The sequence below is a fragment of the Corvus moneduloides genome, chromosome 7 (genome assembly GCF_009650955.1).
Source record: "Corvus moneduloides isolate bCorMon1 chromosome 7, bCorMon1.pri, whole genome shotgun sequence".
NCBI classification, from domain to species: Eukaryota; Metazoa; Chordata; class Aves; order Passeriformes; family Corvidae; genus Corvus; species Corvus moneduloides.
The window spans coordinates 8407808-8431481 of NC_045482.1; the positions used below are offsets into that span (position 1 = coordinate 8407808).

The 23674-nt window shown below is 36.2% G+C and overlaps 1 protein-coding gene across 2 annotated transcripts in view; it reads left to right on the forward strand.

Annotated features, from left to right (window-relative positions):
- GLS (glutaminase) overlaps positions 1–23674 on the forward strand; it is a 62609-nt gene that overhangs the window by 22378 nt on the left and 16557 nt on the right. Inside the window, exons 7-15 of one of the 2 annotated variants that reach the window (XM_032114274.1) lie at positions 71–129; positions 7700–7732; positions 7987–8045; positions 9135–9201; positions 9778–9828; positions 12231–12407; positions 13530–13661; positions 15121–15213; positions 16048–19211. In XM_032114274.1, the coding sequence (XP_031970165.1) occupies positions 71–129; positions 7700–7732; positions 7987–8045; positions 9135–9201; positions 9778–9828; positions 12231–12407; positions 13530–13661; positions 15121–15213; positions 16048–16194 (818 nt within the window). In that variant the 3' untranslated portion in view covers positions 16195–19211. Of the gene's footprint in view, positions 1–70; positions 130–7699; positions 7733–7986; positions 8046–9134; positions 9202–9777; positions 9829–12230; positions 12408–13529; positions 13662–15120; positions 15214–16047; positions 19212–23674 lie in introns of those variants that run through there. The other variant, XM_032114273.1, reaches the window with a different exon arrangement.

The following is a 23674-nucleotide window of genomic DNA, read 5'->3' on the forward strand; positions in this document are numbered from 1 at the left end:
GGCACTTGACTGGTTTTGTTTGACAAACTTGTCTTGGAATATATTTGTAATTGAAAACTTTATTTCACAGACAGGCCTCATAACCCTATGGTGAATGCTGGAGCAATTGTGATCACATCTTTAATCAAGGTAAAAAGTTAATTTTTAGTTTCTCTCCGAGTATTTTAGTAGAATGTAGAAAAAAATGTCTTGTACAGATTATAAACTGTATTTGATTTTTGACTGCAATATCTGATGGCACTTTACTCATTGGCAGGTAGACAACCTCTGATATTTTGGAAATAGTAACCCTTGCAAACAAATGCAGTGTTAGACTAGCAGTTTCTAACAAGTATCAGTGCATCTCAAAAACTCTGTTTCCTAGATGGTATTAATTTGTTTCCTTCTTTAGCTGCACAACACTTGATATTCTCTCGAGAGTGTTGCCTTCTATTTGTTAATTGCTGAGGAAGTACATTGCTCAGGAACATACTTTATAGCACTTAGAAGTACATTTCTGAGTGTCTAGTGCTCTTATAGAGCATAAAGTTACAAGAGTATTTCTTGCTGTGCAGAAGAAATGGAAGATACTATAATTTGTACAGGAGCAATTGTGCTGTATCTAAATGTCAGTCTTATGTTGAATTTGTGTGCTGTTAACATCCTGCACCACTAAATTATGTTAGGCTTCTATGGTACACAGTTGTTGTTGGGATGTAAGTGTGCTTTCATAAATAAGAATGTTTGAAAATAGTCACTTATTTTGCCAAGCACACCAGGACTGAATAATGACTTTACATCTTTAGTCCATGATCTTGAGACTTTTGGAAAGCTGTATTGTATTTTTTCCGTAGAATAGCTGTGTATAAATGTCTTGAAGTTGTTAATGGTATAAACTCCATATAATGTTAATGCTTGCCAGATACTTGACTTGTATTTTCTGCTGGTGTTGGTCGCCACAGGTACAAAAAATTAATTTTTTTTTCTAAGGGTACCTGCATAGAGTTCTGGGGAACATGTCAGTCCCCTGGAATTTTTGAGTAGTAAGCTTGATACTGTTACTTCAGAGGTCTAAAAGTCTTGTTTACAACCTGTTTCTTGGTTGTGTTTCAAAGTCCAATAGCTACAGTGTGTTTCCTACCCTCTATTTCCAAAACGTTGATTTTAAAATTATTTAGATCTTGATTTTCTGTTATTTTATATTTAAAGAAGGTGTAAGAACTCCTGCTTAAAGACATTTATCTTTGATAGCTGTAGGTGAAAGAAAATGGCCTTAAGTATGACAGGTAAATTTATTCACATTTAATATTTTTTAAAGGTTGACTGAGCATTGAAATTCACTTGGATAATAGTGAATTTTAAAAACTGACTTAACACACTTGTCTGAAATGTCAAAATGTTAGTCCAAATACAACATGCCCTGCTGATCATAAGGCAAAACAAAAGCATGTGCCTCTTGCAGAAGGCACGTAGTTCTTGATAAATGGTGTACTTCTGAATAGATAACATGGATTTGTTTATTGCATGCAACTGTGGTATTTGTTGCAAGGATGGGGGATTGGTTTTGCTGGGTGGCTTTCTTTAAATTTTTATTTGGGTTTTTTCTGTAATATTCTTATAAAGAGTATTGCATTGCACTAACATTTCTGCATGTGGTAACTGCACGTCTAGTGGACGCGTATCTTATCACACCATTATTTGTTTTCAGTGTGATTAAAATGTAGATTATTTTCTGTACTGCTTTCACTAAGATACCATTTATCATTTGAATAACTAACCAAGCTAAACATATTCTGAAGAAAATTATGTAGAGGGACACAGGTACAAAACTACCTAGTAGTTGTATTTTTTGTGAAGTAACTTCTTTACAATCTGCAACTTAACATTATTCCTACTAACCTGTGAATTACGTAATTCACGTTTGTATTTGATCTAATATCAAACTTACCTTTTTTCTGAAAAAGGTGGCTTCATTAACTCATGTTTTGCCCTCAATTCCTCTGCATTTGTTCTTTTTATTTAAGGTGTTACTTACATGTCTTAAAGGCAGTGTGTGACTCTTAAAGTACAAGAAAACTTAAATTCACCATGTATTGCAGATTTATCTAATGTGACAACATATTAATAACTATGGAGAGATTGTTGCTGTATTTCATAGTTAAGAATGCTTTTATCTCCTTTGAGATTCATTATCTCTTTCTGAGAAATGGATCTAAGAAGTCTTTCAAAGTTCTCATACGTGGTACTGAGTTTAGCAGCTATTAGTAGACATGATCTTGCACACAGCTGTCCTTAGAGCCTGGCACAGACAATGGTTACTTGTGGATGAGCAATGATGCTTGGAGTAATCTTTCTGTCAGAATATGTTAACATGTAATATGTTAACATTTTAGGGGTAAAAATGGCTCTTAGCATCACTTACCCGGTTCTGGCTTCTGTAAGAATTTGGTGTTCCCACCTTGGAACAGAGCAGGGACCTAAACTGTAACATTACATTGTCTTTGCAATCCATAATAATAAATAATGAGGGGTATGTGCATGTTAAATTGTACGTTTGTTTGAGTTACTTAGGCATGGCTGTATCATGCTCCTGCCATCTTAAGTGATTCTCCGACTGCCCTGGGTTTGGAGCTACAGTGTATTTACATTTTGGTGTCTCAACCCCTGGCTCTGTTCTGATTGTACTTGCATTACACTCCATAGACTATTTTATCAGTTTAAAGGATGTATCTACAATAAAAATGCATTAGCAAAAGGACATCCTGCAGGTCACTTTTAAAGAAATAAAATTTAAAAAAAACCCCTAAGGACCTTTTCCCTTGTTGATAATTGTACAGCCATTTGCCTGTAATACTAGTTGTATAAATGACATGGTTACAACAATTTTCAAATAATTTTTATCAAAAGAAAATTGTGTGGCAATTACAGGAGTTTGTGGAAAGGTGGTATGAGATAAAACAGTAATTTTTTCCGTATCTTTAAGGAAATATAGGTGCTTGAAAGAAGGTGATTCAACTCCTGTACAGATTTAGTACAGATTCAGTGCAGCTTTCTGTACATCACATTGGCTGGGAAAAGTCTTTATTGCCTGTAGTAGGGATAGATTTTACTGCTTTGATCTGTTTTCTTAAACTTCAAACTCAATTCTCAAAGCTTGTCAACTCCAGGAATAACAGTGGTTTTGTCAGGGACTTCCCACTTCCACTTTACCTGTACTGACTTGTCGTATTAGAAGTGCAGGTGAGATAAAGAGGAAGGATTCACAGAGAAATATGTGGAAGAAGGCAGATGGCTGTGGATGGAATCACCAGAGGATAAAGGATTAATCTTAAGTCATTTTTATTGTGTGCTTTAACATTCCATCTATAGATAAAAGTTTTCCTAATCTAACAGCAAAGGTTCAGGCAAATACAGCATCTTTAAATCCTCTAAGTACTGGCAGCCACACGCAGACTGTAAGACAGTGTGGACTTGAAAGCTCACTGAAGGGAGGTGTTCTGTGGTCTTGAATTATGTGGGAAGCATTTAGACATGTTGGGAATAACAAAATTCATAGTTCTTGCAAAAAATTCGGTGTATGAGAAAATGAAAATGCTGATCTCGCTGACCCTGAAAAGACCTTAGTTCAATGGAAGCTTTTTTTTTTGATAAAACATGGAGGGGTTTGTGATATATTTAAGAGCTTTCTAAATATACTGATAAATCAGAAAGTAAATGAGGCAAAGAGTGGTAGAAAAAACCTGTCTGGCTGTGCCAAGGGTCTGTTTGCTGTCAGGATTCAGTTATTAGGAAACCTATGCAGTTACAGTTTAATACTTGAGAGGTGGGAAAATGCATGGTTTATTTGGCAGTATAGTTATAATAAACTGTACTGATTTAGCTTAACTGCTCTATGCTGTCACTCCAGTTATCCTTCCTGATAGACTGTTGTGTAAATATACATACAAACCACTTTGCATCATGTGTTGGTGTTGTGATCTTCTCTACCAGATACTTGTCTTTACTTTGGTGACATTGCCTCTCTTCCTAGGTTATTAATTTTCTTTTGGTAACTAATTTGGGGATAGAACTTACATCCATGTTTTTCTCCACTTGCTTTTTACTGTAACTCAAGTATATTGGATGTTATCTGATGTAGAATATGTATGAGATTCTGTGAAATGACGTCTGTTCAGTGGTCACAAACGCACAGAAGTGAAGGACACACAAAATCTGACATGTATTTGAAATTTTCATAGTATTTGTCTTAGGTCAAGTACTGTCTGTCACAGTGTACTCTCAAGTATTTCAGAGCTGAAAATGGTACACTAAACTGGCAAGACACCAGTTCTCACAGAACAGGACCATCTTAACAAATAAATATAAAAAGTGTGTAAGTACAGAAAGCTAAAATAAAGACATAAAGAAAAGACATAAAGAAAAATGCACAAGTGTAAAGAAAAGAGTTTTCTTGCACTCTGATGTAGTATTACGATTTTTTGTTTCTGGATATTTTCATCACAGGATAGCGTTAGATTATAAATTTGGCTTTAAATATTCCAGAAATTAATTTTTAAATAATCTTCTATTATTAGAAGATTATAAACTTCTCATGATCCAGGTGTTTTTGTTAGCTTTGCTTAGATTCAAAATCGAGAAATTGCTTTAGCAAGAGACATGTGGTAAGAGCTTATATGGTCTAATCATAGAAACAGTGTTGATCAATGAAAAGTGGCTAATATTAACTACTTTTCCAATAAGTATTGTCTGATTTTGTTGTTGCAAGCTCTGGTAAGTATCCATGGGTCTCTTTCCTATGTAGGCATGTAGCCTTTGCAACTGTTTCTATTTTTTAATAGAAATACAAGTAATATAGTACAAGTACCTTGTTTAAAATAAAAAAGGGAAGATCACCAAAACCTGACACAGTCAAAAAATTCAAATTTATGATTGACAGCCATAGGTTCATTGGGGTTTTAAGTGTTTACAAAATTGTGTTGAGCTGTCTTCTGCAAGTTTGAATTTTCTGCCTATCAAAGTGCTTCAGTCCTAACATTGTAAATTTAATTTTGTATTCATTTAGAAGTGTTTTTTCATATGTTTATACACACAAGCATGTATAAGTGTGTATATGAACATATGTTCCAGTAAATGTACAAAGTGTTTGTGGAGTTAGTGCATGGAATGTTTTCGTTGATGTTCTAGACAGGTTGAATTGCATCTGAACTTTAAAAATGCTTTTTAAGAAGTATTGTCATGGTTGCCCTCAAATTCATAGGTTTATACAGTTAAGCTAAAAATAAGGGCTTGTGGAAGAACAGAAGTTTCCTTGTCTCTTATATTTGTTTAAATTATTACGGAAAAGCTGCTTAGTACTCTAAATGTTAGGATTTTATATTTGCAATTGAATTTTAATCATAGAATGTGTGTTGCCACTGTGTCTCTTCAGCTTTTTAGGAGGAGCAGGATACCTCTGTCAGCTGCTGAAAGAGGGGAACTAATCTGCTGGGGTTTTTAGTCATCATGTGTATGGAAGCAGAGTTTCTCATTTCAGTAACATGTTGTAGTAAATCCCTACTGAGGTCTTGATCGTGTGATTGCTTAAGCAAGTAGTTCAGGTGAATGAGCAGTCTGATTTCAGTAACAATGCTTTTGTGTGTGATATGAAATACCTCTACAAGTGCGCGGAACATCAAGGACTAAAAACTCATCATCTGGCTTAGTATGCAGAAGATTTTCTTCCCAAAATACGAGTTTAGTTGTGAACTTTGAAAAGGAACCTTTTTTATTAAAAGTCAATGTGGAAAAAGTTTGCATTGAGTCTTTCACCCACCAATTTAATGTGCTGCTGGTAAAGCCATGTTTTTGTTGAAGGGAATATTTTTTTCAACCAGGCAGAACAAAAAAGTGAAGTATTATGTATTTATATTTTTGCAGAAAGCATGATCTCTTTCTCCCTCTTTTCTTTTTTTTTTTTTAACAAAAGAACCTGTTTCAATTTATTAAACATGTCTAACCATACAATTATCAATGCAGCATCCCATAACTAATGCTGACCCACTTTCCCAGAAAAAGATGTTCATTGTGCATTTGAAAGGTTGAAAAGGTTTTTGTGGTTTAAATGTTGTTACATATTTTACAGCATTAGGATCTATGGAATATTTTGACAACTGCAACAGTTCAATGAAGTTGGTAATTTCTTCTTTTAATTATTTTTCATTGAACAGATTTGGAGTTAAATTTTTAAGATTTGTGTTCTGGTATATTATACAGGAACATTTTGATGAAATGTATCATGCATTTTTTTATCTAATTGAAAATTAGCTAGAGATTATTGCCTTTAGGAGTAAGGTTATTAGCCTTTAAACATAAGGTAGCCACTGGCGCATAATTTTGAGAGAACAGTGTGGTGTTCCTTTCACCAGTGATCATACGTGTGTGTCTGCACATCCTCCTGTAGATGAGCTGATGCATGGGCTTCCAAGATTATCTGCAATACCCTAATCCACACACAGAGTGGGAAATGAGACTGGCTTTATGCATTTCATTAAGTAAAATACTGGTTGATATAAAGCTTCCGTTTTTTCCACTTTCTTCCCCATCCCCACACTAAACACAGTGCAAGTAGCATCTTGAATTGTTTGAGATTTGTTAGAGGCTTGTTATTCTAAATAGAGTGTATTTAATATTAAAATAATATATTAAAACAGATACATTGTTTCCACTTGTGTATGCGATGCCATTGTTTTTTAAACTTCCTCCAAAAATTCTACTTGGCTACTTAAAAAAAATTAAAAACTCCCCCCAGTAGACCATATGCTATTTTTTACCTCCCACTCCTCTTTCAATCTCTTTTGATAGGAATTTGTGAAAGGCCACCCATCAGAGACCTCTGAAAAATTAATGTTTTTAACTGGCAGCTACTAAATTTGAGAATGTTCTTCAATGTGGGAGGAAAAAAAAAATTCTCAAAGTAACACCCCTCATCCTTCCTGAAAAACCCAAACCAAGCACACCCTAAGAATTAAGTTTCACTATCATCCTTATTAAGTTGGATTTAGATTTTCCTGTACATTGTTATCACAATGATGTGCCCTATGATGTGAAATTCTATTTTTCTAGCTGTTTAACAATTTTTAATAGGTAGGACATTAATCAGATATTAACTAAATCAGATATTTTAAAACTAATTGCAGTTATTTTCATAGTAAGGGGTAACACTTCATTTTTAGTCTTCGGTCTAAATTCTTAGTATGGGCACTGGCCATGGAAATATTTTAACTTCAGTAGCCTCAATCTCCCTATGCTCAGCTCTGTTGGTAATATGAGAATACTTTTGGCTTACTAATCTATAAAAAGTTAGTGTTTTTACTGTAATTATCCTGTTTGTAGTTACTTCTGTATTTTTTTTGCTTTAGCTACAGCATTTACTTATGCTAAGCATGTAAAGTTGAATAGAGAGCACTTAAAATAAAGCATACCTTCATTTATTACCTTCCAGTTTAAATTAATTTCCAACATACAGGTGTTGGTTAAGATTCATAGGATTGTTTAAATTATAATTAAAGATTTACTTACCTAACACTTTAATTTTTTCATTAATATATGAAGTGATTGTAGTACCTTATTCTTAATTAGCCTCATACCTTAGTTATGTGCATTAAAATCCTAATACTGTTAAGTGAACTAACTTCTTTCCTGTGTTAACAATTTTTGTAAATTATTTTTTCTTTTCTTGCAGCAAGGAGCAAATAATGCAGAAAAATTTGACTACGTAAGTTGATGTTATAACATTGCTTTTTAAACTAAATTCAATGGAAAATTTTCAAGATGGCAAAAGAATTGAAAGTTAAATTTTAATAATATCCTATGTTTTGTCTTTGTAGATATACTTGGTTGTTCAAACATTTAGTGATTTGTATTGCATTTGTAAAATGGTGTTGCAAGATTTAGGGTACGGCTGGGTTGAAAGCTGATAACCTTTTCATGTGTAAAAATACTGCTTTTCCTTCTCTTTGTCTCTAACAGGTGATGCAGTTCATGAATAAAATGGCTGGTAATGAGTATGTTGGATTCAGTAATGCTACGTAAGTATTTTTTATTCACTTACTGAGGTTAGGTGGAAAGTGTTTCAGCTGATAACTGGCATACGAGCTTATGACAAAGTTTAGTTATTTACGTTTCAACCAGCATTTCATCCCTTATATTGGAGGGTGTTTTTGACTTAAAATTTACAGCTAAAGTTGTGCATGTCCCTGACATCAGTGTGGCTAAATTTCACCTAGAAGTGTTGGTTACCTCTTTGAAATGTCAGTATTCTGTCTTAGTGCTCTGCTGGTGCTATGGCAATGAGAGCTGTAAGTGCAACTCTTCCCTTCCTGGCATTCATATTAAAAATTAAACTCTGCATGTTGGTGGCTGCGTAGCAAATGTTTAGAAAGCACTGTTCATAACAACTGGGACTCCCTCTGCTTTTTTATTTTGCATATTTAAATTCTTTTCTAGAAGAAACAGTTCCCCTCATAAGCTCAGTGTATAGCATTCCAAAAATCTGGAGAGCTTTTTCCAGCAGCATGAGGGAAATCATGAAGATTCCCTTTAGCAGAGTTGCTTCCAGGTTGCCAGCTGGAATGCACATGCAGAGGTGTTTTTCCTGAGCTTTGTTACAATAAAAGGTGTGGTGGTATAGAAGGAACCAGGCAGGTATTCCTCCTTTAGTTTTCATCCTTACCTTAATCATCACAATGAGGAGTGCAGCCATCAGTCTGGTCACTGTCTGATCTGCTGTGTGTGTGTGATCCTCAGATTCCTCTGCTTTGGTCAGGAATGACCCTTTCGCTGTGGGATGTTCCATTCCACTCCGGCCTATTTAGAAATGCTTCCGAGATTAGGATCTTGCCCTCCTTTGCCTTATCTCCAAGTCAGCTTATGTTGTGTGGGTAACCAGTACTGTGTGTATTTGGATGTCAATGCTGATTCAATCCAGCTGCGTGAACTGGGATGAACTTCTATGGCCAATTCTGTCCCATTAGTAGAATATTTGTGTTCAGAAGTGGTATATCCTTTACATGCAGTTTTACTGAATTACATTATACATCTTGAGTTCAGCGATTTTTGGGGGTTTTTTGGAAAGTTTGACATGTTGCCTTGTCTTTTTTTTTTTTTTTTTCTTTTAGGTTCCAGTCTGAAAGAGAGAGTGGAGATAGAAACTTTGCAATTGGCTATTACTTGAAAGAAAAAAAGGTTAATCTCTTTTTTTCTTGAGTGTATTTTGAAGATGGTGTGCTGGGTTTTATCCATAGTCTGTGAAGACTTTTAATTTATTTTATGTACAGTATGGCTTAAATTAATACTGTATATGTCTTATCAATGTTATTCAAATGCTGTCATTAAAAAAGTGTGATACTTAAGCCATTCTCATAAAACACCTCTAAATATTTTTCTGTATTGTAGCCATGGTAATTTGTTTTATTTGTTGTAAAGCATATAATCTGTGCTGTACAGGTGACTTCATAAAACTCCTGGATGCATTTTTCAGTTTGCTTATTTAAAGATGATGGAAAGATGTACTGAAAAAAGTACATTTAAAGATGTACTGAAAAATATTTTAGTACCTAGTTTATTGATATCGCTGCACCAAGTTATTTTTAAATCTGATGTCATCAAATATTTCTACTTATTATATTTAAATTTTTATATTAAAATATGCTTAATGCTTAGTATGCTGACAAAAATATAGCTTAATTTACGTCTTTCTAAAAGTGATACTTAAAAAAAAATAATAATTTTACCTAAAGAGTCTTTATTTTTCTTCCTCAGTGCTTTCCTGAAGGCACGGATATGGTTGCTATACTAGACTTCTATTTTCAGGTAACTGACTTTAAAATTGAGACTAACTATAGACTTAGAATTGCTATTGTAAGCAGTAGAAGCTGATTTGTGCCTAGACATGGAGGCTTTAATGACTTGCAGTTAAATTTGTCAGCTTCTGTTAAACTCTGGAAATGACAGATGTGTGTTTGATGTATCCAGATTTGCTTTTGTTTAGGTGATCTACTCAGATGTCTTTATTGCTAATACAAACTAGCAATAGTCTTTAAACCACTAATAGAAGTTTAAAATGTCTTGTATTACTTCAGTGAGTTTGACAAAACATTTCTTCTTCTTTGGGTTGCTGCTTCTTATTGTGCTGTGGAGTACTTTACTGTGTAACTGGAGAATGCATGCTGAGCTGTAGGCTTGAGGGGAGTGGTACAAGGGAAGTAATGGCAATATCTCCTTCTTTTAGTTTAATTCAGTGAGTTTAATTTTGAGTAAAAGAATCTATATATATATTTATTCTCCCCCTCCCCCATTTTTTTTCTTTTTGACTTTCAGCAAGTTGTTTGCAACTGTCACAAAATGAGAACTTGGCAAGTGTGAGGTATTTCCTCAGTAAGGGTTTCCTAATGTTTAAATGCTCACAACTCAGCCCTGCTGTGTAGGGTTCTCAAGAGGTAGTTCAAGTTGTGTTACTGATTCACTTCATCTGGGAGAGTTTAAAAAAAAAAAAAACCACAGAGTTCAGTTCTCAAAATCTGTTTTTGACTTAGAGACTTGCTGTTACTTAGGCAAATCATAAGCCATTATTTTCAAAATGCAAATTTTATTCAAGTTTTTTGTGTTTGGATGCACCTGCTCTCTTATCTTTAGATCAGATGAGTGTTTGTGTGTGTGATTAGCTGTAGCTGACCTCTTGTTGAGTTAGAAACTAGGTACAAGCTAATAGTCTGCTCTAAACTTCCCTTGTGGCTGAACAGAACGTGTAATTTATCTGAATTTACTGTGTCAACGTGCTTTTTAAATGCCTTGTATCCCACTGCCTGATAATGTGTTCTAAGTGAAAGCTATTCATAGCTTAAGAAATGTTAAAGCTAACTTTTCTGATGTATTTTAATTTGGCCTAATTTTTGTGCATTCTGATCTCTGATTTAATGACCATGTGTCATTCTTTCTTTTTTCCCATGAAAAATCCCCTTTTTGCTCCATGCTCAGGAAAAGGATAGCTCATACACGAGCAGCATTTCTGTTTTCTTGTTAGGGTACAACGCTTAACTTTCCAACACTCAGATTCTACTTGAAAGTCTAGTTGTTTCTTTTCTTTGGGTTTTCTGTAATGTTCCTTCCTCCCTTTTGTAACTGGGAACTTTCTGAGCAGGAATAAAGGTATTTGCCTATTATCTCTGTAAAGTGAGGATGGATTGTTCTCAGATTAGAGAACCGAGGTACAAAATGCAGGTGCTTAAACTGAGAACCTAGAAACAATTTTTTTTTCAAAGTAGGTGATACTATGTAATACTTCATATGTTTAAAACACGGTTGCCATTTTAGATGCGTCTCTGACAATCTCTTGATTTGCAACTCCAGTTGATTGGACTAGGATGTATTGAGTTTGGCACCCGGAAAATAAGAATTCCAGGTAGTAACTACTCATGCAAACGTGGCTTAGGTAACTTCATGAAGTATCATGTAATGACTGTTTGGCAAAAGCAAGAATACGAGCACTAGTTTGTTTACTTTTTAGAGCAGCATTTCAGCTTCAGGTTGAAACCAACTTATCTTTTGGTTTCTGCAGAAATGAGGCAGCATCAGGTGATGGCATCATATCACATTTCCTGATGTGTCACCAAAGTATGTATAGTCTGTACTGAAGCAGGGATCCTGGGAAAAACTATGATGTGGTTGTATAATTACTATATAAAAAATTAAATATGAGAAAGGTGAAATAAGGCTGCATCAGCAGGAAGTGCTGGCATTAATACTTGCATGTGCTAGAATTTGCAGCTTTAAATTGTACTTCTAATAACGTGTGGGATCTTCTAAGGCTTTAAAATGAAAAGAACCCACCACACAAAACTAGCTCAAATTGAAAAAAGCAGTCATTCTGTGGCTTTGCCATTTAAGCAGATGCAAAATACTGAGATTGTTTTACAGACCTCTTCCTCTCAAAGGAACATAAGGGGGGGTGGGGGGAGGAATTGAGCAGAGACACTAACCCATAAAATACTGTCCCCAGCTTTTAAGAGGGCTTACAAACACTGTCACTGGGATCTTTATAGTAGAAAGATTCAGACTGTATTAATTGATGCTACTAGTGTCATCTGTAACAAATGTATGTTACAGGTGATTTTGAGATGTTATTTTAATATTTCTGTATTTTGTTGATCCTGCTGTAGTTGGCCTTACTGTGCTAGAAGTACCAATGCTTATAATCTCTATTTCTTTTCCATAAGCTTTGCTCAATAGAAGTAACATGTGAGTCAGCAAGTGTGATGGCAGCAACTCTGGCTAATGGTGGCTTTTGCCCAATCACTGGTGAGAGAGTCCTGAGTCCTGAAGCAGTCCGGAATACCTTGAGTTTGATGCATTCCTGTGGCATGTATGACTTTTCAGGGCAGTTTGCCTTCCATGTAAGTACTTTCCAAGTGTTAATTACAGCTGACCAAGAAGACTAATCTGTGCTATTATTTTCTGTGTTCCAGGGGTTGCTTCCTTGTTTTTGAGGCAGAGGAGAGGGCGTTACATGAATTGTTTAGAAATTGAACACACTGTAAGGGAAAATCTCACCTAAGATTCATGGCACTACTAGTGTCACATACCTTATAGCACTCTGCCTTCACATTTGGGAATCCTTTTCCTATCAAAACATGAATACTGTTCCTTAGGAAAGGCTGTTCATGAGAGAAACAGGTCATGATGCAGATGGAACTAAAAACATGGCTGCAGAAATCCTGCTGTATGGGAGTCAAGGATAGCAGAAAGCCTTTGCAGACAGTTGTTTTTCCTTCACTAACTCAGGCTCAGAAATTGTCTTTATGTGTTGTAAAAATGGCTGTCATACACAGCACATGTACTGTGGTCCTGTTTTCTAGCAGTGTGTTCCATACATGTAAATATTTCGAGATGGACTGTATCTTATTGATACTTTCAGTACTCTGGTCTGAGCATTTTTAGTTTTTCCTTAGTGCATACACGTAAAAGTGGTTATGGTGGCGTTGTGTGACCTAAGAGTTGCTGCTTGGAGAGCTATGAGGATGTGTGACATGTTAGTTCCTTCTGGAAAAAAGTAATGCCTTTGTTCATATTGTAAGTAAGTAGGTTATTGTATGATTTCGTAGACACTCTGCAATTTTCTTGTGGTTTTGTTTTTTGCCTTTTCCAGTCAAGATTTTTACAGCTTCATTCTACCACCTTGTTGTAAGCTGTTCATGAGACATACACTTGTGTACTACTGCTTAGTCACAGTTGCTTGTTTTATAATAGATTTAAATTATCTTTTTTCACAGTATTACTGACTCACTGTATTCTGAGAGCAAATAGTTTTATGATTCTGAACCTCGGATTGTCACAAACTGCATCAGGTTATTGTTTATCTAAAAAGAGATAAGTAATAATGCTTTCCTGGCTTCAAGTGCCTTCCAGATACATGTTTTATAAATGCTACACAATAATCTTCAGGAAAATGCTGATGCACTGTGTTACAATAGTCAGGAACATCTGCAGAGGCCAGTAATTCTCTGATTATTCTATAGGTTGGTCTTCCTGCAAAATCTGGAGTTGCTGGTGGCATTCTTCTGGTTGTTCCTAACGTCATGGGCTTGATGTGCTGGTCACCTCCTTTGGACAAGATGGGGAACAGTGTTAAAGGAATTCACTTTTGTCATGTAAGCAGCATTGCCCTTGGGGTTTTTTGGTTGGTTGGGTTTTGGTTGGTTTTTTTTTTTTTTTTTTTGCTTTTGCAGCTGATGTTTACGGAGTTTCAGTTGGCATAGCTGAGATCTAAGTGAATTAAATGGTGATTTGTGATTGTTCCCTACATAACAAGTTTCATTGATTCAAGGGTGAAAGTCTAAGAATAGATATTTGCTTTTTAGTAATAAATAGCACTTGAATTCAGTGAGTGTTAAAATATGATGCCAGAAATGCTGTAGAAATCTGTTGTGGAAAAGCTTTGAGAAGGAACACTTCATGAAGTAACAAAAGTGCTGGATGCCAGTATATTGCATTAAAAACTGTAGAGCTCTATTTATAGACTTCTTTCCCTCTCTTGTCATAAAGTGCAGTTTTCAAAACACTGGAAATGCAACTCTTATTTACTCTTATTTCATTGCAATAAAAGAAAAAGATTGTAATGAAATATTGCTGTTCTGATGTATTTTTAAACTGATTTTTGTAAACCATGTGACATAAAAGATGTCTTCATACATGATACCCAGCTGTTAGGCAAGCTCTTCCTAGCTTTATGTTGTGCCAGTGAAAGGGCTGTGGATAGTCTGATGATAGCAGCATTAGAAGCAGGAGAGATTTTGGGGAGGACTGTGTAATGATTAATAAACATGTTTTGTGGGAGAGGAGAATGTAAAAAATTTCTTCCTTTTTTCTCCCTAAAACTACCTTGTAATGAATGATTGCTTAATTATAAATGGGAGGTTGAGCAGCAGTTAAAACTTTTCATGCTTCTATTTATCTAACATTCGTACAGCTTCAAATTAAGATGTTACTAATTCTAGTTTAAGTACTTTAAATTTCATATGAAATTGTGCTGGTAACTTAACTCTAAAATCCTGGAACAGCAGGCTAGGTGAAGATTTACTGCGTCAATTCTGCATTCCAATGAGACCCAAAAACTGATACATGATCATGGCATACAAGTTACATGAATGTAACATTCACTTTTAAAAATAGAACAGCGTTGCCAAGTTTTGTAATTACAGCCTTTCATGCTGTAACTCAAACTGACTTAGGATCCATTATGTCACACATTTCCTTGTTTCATTCTTTAGACTGCAGTTTGATGTACTGGACTAGCCCAGGCTATTCTTTCTGCTCCTGAAATGTTCCATACAGCTGGAGTAGGAATTTATTAAAATAGGTATTTTGCAAATTGCTCCTTGTTTCGTTCTTCGTTAGAAGGAGTTTAAAGGTATTATTAGAGCTTTATCATATAGTCGTGCAATGTTTAAAGGGCCTTACAGACATGGGTATTGATTTATTAAATCAACCTCTCTTCTTACTGGTTTAAGTTACTAGGATATGATGCAAAATGTAAGGGGTAGTATTATTAACGTATATGCATTTGGCTATCATATGCAGATAATAATGCATGTTCTTAAATATTTGCAGGATCTGGTTTCTTTGTGCAATTTCCATAACTACGATAATTTGAGACACTTTGCAAAAAAGCTTGATCCTCGCAGAGAAGGTGGTGATCAGCGGGTAAGTTACTGTCTGTGTTCAGTGAGTATTGCTTGTAGACTTCAGAAGAAATATGGAAAAGTTCTTCTCTAAATGCCAAACTGCTCAATGACATGTATTGCATCAAAGCTTTCAGATAACGCAGTTAGTGCACATTATTAGTGGACACTTGCCTGGGTGGACCACACTATCACAGGGTTTTTTGTAGTAGAATTTCATATTAGAAATGAACTCCATTTCATACAGTTCATCTCCCCTGCTAGATTAAGTAGATGGTATCTGATCTAAGTTGCAAAGAGCTTTACTGTACTGGTTGCCTTTAATAAAGACTTGACCAGCTGGTGGGCTTAGCCTTTCTGTTGGGTGCTGCAATGCAGGAGATGTGTTTAGCTTTATTTTCATGGGGGTATCTCTGACCCCACATGACCTGCTGAGAGTTGCACAGGCAGTGAATTCAGGCATGAATAATGCTGCAGACAAGAGCCTGTTACTTAGGGAGCAGCGTAAGCTGTCTTTGGGAATGAACTGAATCCACTCCAGCTACACAAAAGATACAAGTGTGAGGTGTTGAGATAAGGAAAACCTCTTTTTGTTTTCAATACCATTAATGTTTTGACTAAGACATGAAGATTTCAATAGGTGAAGTAGAATGATTTTTAAAGTGCTTCTATTTGCATGTATACATCTAAAAAATACCCAGTTTTGAATTTGATTTTTTTATAAGTGGAAAAGAGAAACTAAGAGTTTATGTGAGGAGCTGAGAAACTTGAGTCTGTTAGCAATGACTGCAAGTATGGATTTTTTTTTTTCCCTTCAAGTACACTAATAAATAATGTATGTTGCTTGAACAACTAGCATTCCTTTGGACCAATGGACTATGAGAATCTCCAGCAAGAACTTGCTTTAAAAGAAACAGTATGGAAAAAAGTGTCACCTGAATCAAACGAGGACATCTCCAGAACCGTAGTGTATAGAATGGAAGGTCGGGGAGAGCAGAACTAAACGAATGGGTTCTGGTTTCATTAAATTCTTCATTTTAAAAACCCTCAAGCATCTCTAGATTTAACTTTGGTTTGAATATTGTTTACCTGGTGTTTCATTTATATATACATTTTGTGTAAATTCTGTATGCTATACCAAAAAGATTGTCAAAGTTCAAGGGTATGTGGGGAAAAATCATGTGCAAACAACAAACCCAAAGCTGTAAACTGACTTTTGTAGTTACTTAGAACACGTTTAGTTAAAAAAAAAAAAGTAAAGGTAAATCTTAGTGTTTTCGAAGATATACCACAAAAGTGGTATATATCTGTTTATTTTTGTTTATATCTGAGAATTTTAAGTATACAAACTTTTGAGGCTGAGGAAGAACTTGTGTCACTGAGCAGGGTCAGCATGCAAAGATAGAATATTAATTAAAATATAAAATAGTGTTCAACAAAATACACCAAATTCCTGAATTTCTAAATAATTGTATATTAAGTGGAGATGGGTTCTGAGTCATATTAGTACCGCATCAGGGTTTTTTTAATGTCAGCTTTCAAATTTGAGCAGAAACAGACCCTTTGCATATGCCGTGCTAGTGAAGATTATTTTTTCTTTTAATCAGACCATTAATAATTATTAATGCTAATGTTGTAATAAAGAGAGCAAAAATGCCTGGGCAGGAGTGGGAGAAGTAGGGAGGAGAAGGAAAAAAACCTGTCCTGTTTGCAAGTTAACTAATGCAGCAGAGAGATTTCTGACACAATTATTTTGAGTGTCTCTCTTGCTGCTTGTGCTGCCAGCTGGTAGTTATGACTCAGAAGTCTGCCTTACTAATAGTGCTGTGCTCCACCCTGGAAAGGAATGTAAGCAATCTGGGGTTTGGAGTGGTAACCAACTGAGCAGTGGGCAGGAAATATGTTCAGAGGGAAGCAGATAGGTAGATCTTACTAGAACTGTTTACAGTTAACTTACTTTTCAACCATTAATGCGTGCGCATGTTTGTATATGAAGATGAGAGGTTTCACTTACACACGAGCAAATTCTTGAGAACTTATCATTAACTGCTGCTTTTTGAAATGATTTTGAGTTTGCAGCTCTGTCAGCTTGCTGAGAAAGAGGACTTGCATTTTTCTATAGGCAGCTGCATCTCTTAAACTGCATAATTTGATAATTTGAGTATCTTGAGTAGGATGTAGCTCCAAATGATATATTTAAGCTTCAGGTAGGCTCAAGAGGCAGTTCTGGACAGAGGTCAAAGACTTGCTAAATTCTTAACACTTGTAGGAATTAGATTCTTAATAATGCTAAAAATCTTAGAAAATCATTCTCTATAAAGTTTTCTCCTTTATAAATTTGCAAATTATATGATATGTCCCATCCCTAGTACACATCACACAGAGTCCCGGTTTATCAAACTGGGGAAACTTGTCCAAGCAATGATAAATGGTATTAGCTGGTAGAAGATTTTAAGAGACAGTGACAATTCTGTAGGAACACCTTCACCTCTTCTCCCTGCTCCCTTCCCCAGTCCCTCTCCCTTTTTTTGTTTATCTAAAACTCCAAAATGTTGATAGGTGAGTTTTGCCTAATGGCAGAGTTAGTTTTTTCCTGTCCCTTTTTTGACCCATCCGGGTGTTTATGAGTTTAGGAAGATGCATAAAACAGAGCTTATGTTCTCTGAGAAAGCAAGCTGCTCTTAATTACTCTGTTTAGGTATTCTTGGTTTTGCATAAACATCTGAAAAAGCTCTGACTAAACCCTGAATTATCTTCATTTAGCAGAATATTGTAAAAGGATGGGCTTCCTGTCTTTGAAGCCTAGGATGAAAATATTTAAGCAAAACAGCACAGAACATAAATTTTCAGTGAATTTGATGCCCTACTGGGATGAAGAGGTAAATCTGTGGTGCAGATGTCAGTAATAAGTGTCAGTCATGAATTGCTGAATAATAACTGTTTTATATTCTTATCTCTGATGATAAGGTTAGGTTTGTTAGTGCTTATCCTCAAAATAAAGGCAAAGTCTTGAATTATAAAAATGTCTTGCCTGTTTGAGGATTTTACAGTAAACTAGTAGCTACAGAGACATAAAAAGTATTCAGATCCCACAGAACTACTTTACCTGAAATGCCCTCAGTTGCAAGAGGGAACATAATGTGTCTGTGCTGCTAATGAAAAGTATTTACAGTGGTGACATGTTGCTGGATGCATTATGGATTTAACTAAAAATGGAAAAGGCAAGATGCAGGATTTGCTTGATCTGATTCTACCCACCTTGATTTTTAGTACTGTTTGAAGCCACTTCTAAAGATGTGGTTGAAGATAGAAGATTTTTCCACACGCAAAACTTGTGGTAGAGTCAAGTCCTGCATGGGAAATACAAAAATAAGGAAACTACTAGGTCTTTAATATGCATAATAAGAATATTTAGAGTACAGCTTACACAGTCTTTAAATAAATATATATATATATATATTACAGTTCTGTAATATATGCTTTTGAAGCCTGCCTCAGAATTGAAGGCAGCTTCTAGCTAGGAGGGGTCGGGAAGAGACTCCTCTGACCCAGCTGTTCTTTAACTTGCCCACACTTGTAGTTTCTTGCCCTGGCCTGCCATGTGTGCAGAAGGCTCCTCTTCATGGCAGGGCACCTGGGCAGCCGAGGCCAGGGCTGGGTGTGCCGAGAGGCGTCACCCATGATGGGCAGGTGGGAGAGGCCGGGGCCACAGAGTTTTAGTCATTCCATGTGTGAAGTCTGCAACGGTTTTAGTGTTCACCTGTGCTACAGTAATAGCAATTCTTGATATTCAAGCATTTTAGCTGTTTGTTTGTTTTTCTTTGTCAGCATCATTAACATTTCATTAGAAATGTAAATGCTTTTTAAAGTTTTATTTTAGCATTTGTGTTGTACCTTTTGGCTCAGTTGTTAAGTTACCTGTCTCGTTTTCCATTTTTCATTTGCATTGTATGTTATTTATGTATCTTGATTTCCAGCATGCTTATTTTTGTATTGTTTAATAAATTTATTTTAAGCTGATTTTTATTGTATTTTTTTTCTCTCAATGGAGAACAGATTTGTTCAAACACGTTTTTTAGATTGAAATTGAGATAGTGAGCACTCTGTTCTAAAAAAGATTCTGAAAAAGTAGGTGGAATAAGCAGATTTAGTTAAACCAGTCACTGAAAACTTCCTGAAGATTTTGTAAACATTTTGTGCAATAATCTAGTTATTTTTCTCTTTGAACTGATGTCTTAGAAAGTGGAAAGCAAAAATCAAAGAAGCAAAACTTTGTCACCGTGGCTTTTTTGATAAAGAAGTCCTGGTGCAGTAGAGTATTAACATCACTGTGTATTTGTACGGTTCTGAAGATACTGATTCAGTCACATAGAAAATGTATGGTTAGTGGTGCCAGTGCCAGCATAGTAACTGCTGATCGTGAGCATTTTGAAGGGAAAAATACAGCTTGTAATAAATCCTGTATAGCAAGGATGGGTCCAAATCCCACATTGTTTTGGTAGTGATGGTGGGGCCTTCCTATACTGAGGATGGTCAGAATTGTTAATTTAGCTTTTCTGTAGACTGGTTTATAAGCTGAAGTTATTTGTTCTATGGTTGTAAAATTAGCTGTATGTTTATTATACGTAAAACCATCGCATATCAGAAGAGTTTGTTCTCTAAAAGTCATAAAGATGATGGAAGGAAAAAGAGTAGTAGGTATAAAGAAAGAGCCACAGGTGATTTACTGTAAAATTATTTTGCCTCTTATATTGTGGTTTTCAGCATGTATTTGTGTCAGAAGACCAGTGGGTGGGTAGATGAATAAAAAGGCAATGGATTCAGAGGAGGGTGGGTGGGAGGTGGGGGATGGATTATGTTGGTTTTTTATTGCTCTTATATCTCTTGGTCTTGATACATACATGTCATTGATGCACAGTAATTTGTGAACAAAGGAATTAATTATGAGCGTAATTTATGTACGATGTTTTAGTATCCTAAACATTGTTTGTAGGCTTTTACTGACTTTTTTTTTTTAAATTCTAAAATGTATTTCTGTGGATTATTTGAAGGGAGCTCAGAATCAGTTATTGCAGTGAAAGAAGAAAAAACTTGTTTCAGCTGATGTCATATTAGAATGACTTTATGCACCGAATAATTTGCCTTCAGTGCAGAGTCTTGTTGAGGATTTGAGTCCACAAATGTCTGTAGTAGTTGGAGGGTTGGCAAGAGGCTTCAAATTGGGTAGAAATCTTAACTAAAGCTTTGTTTTTTCATCATGCTGGCATCTTGTCTGTTCCACATTTGTCCAGTCTGGAAAGGCATGACTAACTAATATATGTAAAGACACGGTTGAGTCATGCACAGCCCCATTTTCTTTCAGGAATTTGTGTCCCAGTATGTTGAATAATTTAAATAGTCTAAATTATTAAACTACCTACCTTGAATCAAGTGTGGTTTCTGATTTGCCATTTGCTCCTTCTGGAGAATGTTGTGTGCAAAACAGATATGCCCTCTTTTCTTTGATTTTCATGTGAGTAGGAGTTAATTTTATTACTGGCATCTAATCCTGCTTTTGCAGACTTTTGGTATCACTTGGACACTGAGCATTTAAAAGGTTTTGCAAGACTTGAGTGGCACCGCTCTGCACATGGTTCAGCTACTCCTAAAAATGCCACGTGCGTTTCTTCTGCGCGTAGCAGGGGTACGTGATGGTCACATCTGAGGCTGCAGCTTAGCTGAATAAAGCCTAGAATGGAGTTGAGTGGCAGAAGTATGGTAGGGGGAAGTTTGTTGAGTATTTTGTTTGTTGTTTTTTACCAGTTTAAGCAGGACTTAATTGAGGCAATAAAGCTGTCACTGGTGCTTGACTGAGGACAAGGCAGGGGGATGTTTGGAGAATAATAGACACTTTGACACCTCAGCACTAAGGCTGAGGAGGAAACGGGGTTGTAGGAAGGACGAGGGGAAAAGGAAGTAATTCTAGAATGTTTTTCTATCCTCAAAAATGTTCCAGCCAAGCATACTTTGATGTATTTTATGTGCTAGGCAGGCACGTGGAGCAGCATATCTGCTGGAAGGTGCTGCTTCCTGTTTTAGCTGCTGCTCTGCTCTGATTCTGACTCAGCTGGCACATAGCTGTGCCTTTACGTGGTTTTACAAAATTCATGTGCACACTGTGAATTGGAAATTTATTTTCATATTGTATCTTTTCTTAAATCAGGTCAGATTTACTTAGCTAGGTGCAGTTACTGTAACCTATCTGTATGAGGTGCAGGAGGCACTAGTGACTGTAAGCAACCTGAGAAGGAAACCATGAGGTCACAGAAGCTGGGAGGGATCTCTGGAGATCTTACAGTCCAGCCTCCTGCTCAAAGAACCATCTAGTGTCAGTTGGATCATGTTGCTCAGGGGCTTTGCCAGTCAAGTGTTGAAAACCTCCAGAGATGAGGTTTTGTCATCTGGCTGGGTGACTTATCCCAGTGCTTTAATGCTTTGATTGAAGAATTTTTTCCTAACCTACAATTGGAATTTTCCCTTTGTAGCTTGTGATGGTGACTTCTGTCATTTCACTGAGCATGATGATTTTACCACCATGTTGTAATCTGTTGGCTTTTAGGGAGTCCTAGAAGTGGCATAGGTAAAAATGGCTTTTGGTCAGCAGTAACTAGTATTTTCACTTCCTGCTGTATTTTTCCTGCTGGATTCTAAGTATTTTTTCATTATGTCATTGGAAATGAAGTGATTTAGGGACTTGAAAAGGCCATATTCCCTTTATTTTTCTGCTGAAGCCCAACAGGCTAAATGCAAATGTGGAAGTGTGTAATTTGCTGAGGGATGGCATGTTACTGTTAGGACCCCTTGTGATCAGAGCGCTTGTCAAAACAATGAACTGAGAACACAAGTGGAGTGATAGGAAGAGATAATGTTACTCATTTCCTGTTGATGTCATTCACTAGCCCAGCTTTTTCCTTGAGGCAGGCAACTTTATTGTTTGTTCAGGAATTACTCATGTAATAATCAGGGGTTTTTTGGACTCATAGACCTGCCTTTGGTTATATGTGTGGCTTTTACTTTCTGAATGGAAAGTACATTTCACACTTCTTTTAAAGGACCTCTCTCTTAAATTTCTCCAACTTGTAATTATTGCAAGTCAAATAATTAAAATGTAATGTTGATCTGAGAATAAACTGTTTCGGTTAAACATGTTTTAAAAAATCCCCGCTCATGCCATTGCAGAGCAGGATTAAGAATTATGGTTGAGGACATAGAGAAGCAGGCTTATCCAGCTGAGTACATTTTGTCCCATATACCAAGGCTGATGGGGAGTAATATGACTGTTTGCAGTGTTTAAAGATAAAAGCAGGGAGGCAGAAGATTTGATTAAGCTAATAAATATTTCCAAAATGAGGAAAACAGGTAAGGAATACATAGCCTAAAAATTAGAAGAAGATTTATAGCAACTTGATCCTAGTATTTAGAAGGAGCCTTCACGGCAAGAGTAGACTGCAAGCATCTGGTAAGATTTCCCCATTCTGCTTTCAACCGGTAGGGTGGAGTCAGTCTGTTTGTAGTGCAGGTGCCTTATGTCCTTTGAGAGCAAAATCCTTTCTTTTGGGAATAATTCCAGTTCCAAGTCTTGTATTTAAGAGTAAACTGTCAGCCACAATTTGTGAAGTGCCTACAGGCTGGAAAGTGGGAGCATTGCCCCACTCTACTCTGTTGTGTGGGTGGGTATCAGTGTGTCAATAGGTCCTTGAAAAGGCAGACATCCTTTTGTCCTGTCTGCTTAACACAGCTCGTGTCACTAAAGCACCCATCAGCATTCCACTTGATTCATGTGACTGTGGTTGATCCCAGTCCTTTGGTCCCAAATCTTGCACTGTTAGTGATGTCTATATCCATTACTTCAAAGGCTCTTGTTTTTTTTTCCTGCACCCAGGATCAATGGCTTAGCATTCATTCCTCTTTTTAAGGTTTCTGTATATTTTCCCTATGCTCTTTGTTGCAGAACTGTTAGCAGGGGGTTAGTCTTTGAAAAGGAGCTACCAAAGTAGGTATCGCGACATTTCTGTGATAGTTTACTGCAAGAATTATTTTACCATTTTTGAACTACCAGCCGCCATTATTTACTGACAGAATGTTTCATTGCTGATGAGAAATGCTGAAAAAGTTTGATAGTGGAGTAAGTGAAACTTTTTGAGCGCGTCATTTTCTTACATAACTTGGATGCTTTGGACATGGCAGCAACATTGAAGTATTGCCATCCAAGCTGCTGATGGCAAATGCATGCCACCTAGAAACGAAAATGTGCTTTGTCTTTGTCTTGTGACTTGAAGGGTCTAAGTCTTTATGTTTTAAATCTTTCACTTGATCTAGTAAACTTTTTGTTGAAATGCTTAATTGACCTACCATTCCTTTGTGATACTGTTCATGGCCAACAATGCAGCAGTAACACCTTTGGTCATCCATGACAGGAGCCAGGTTGGATTTTTCTGTGACTG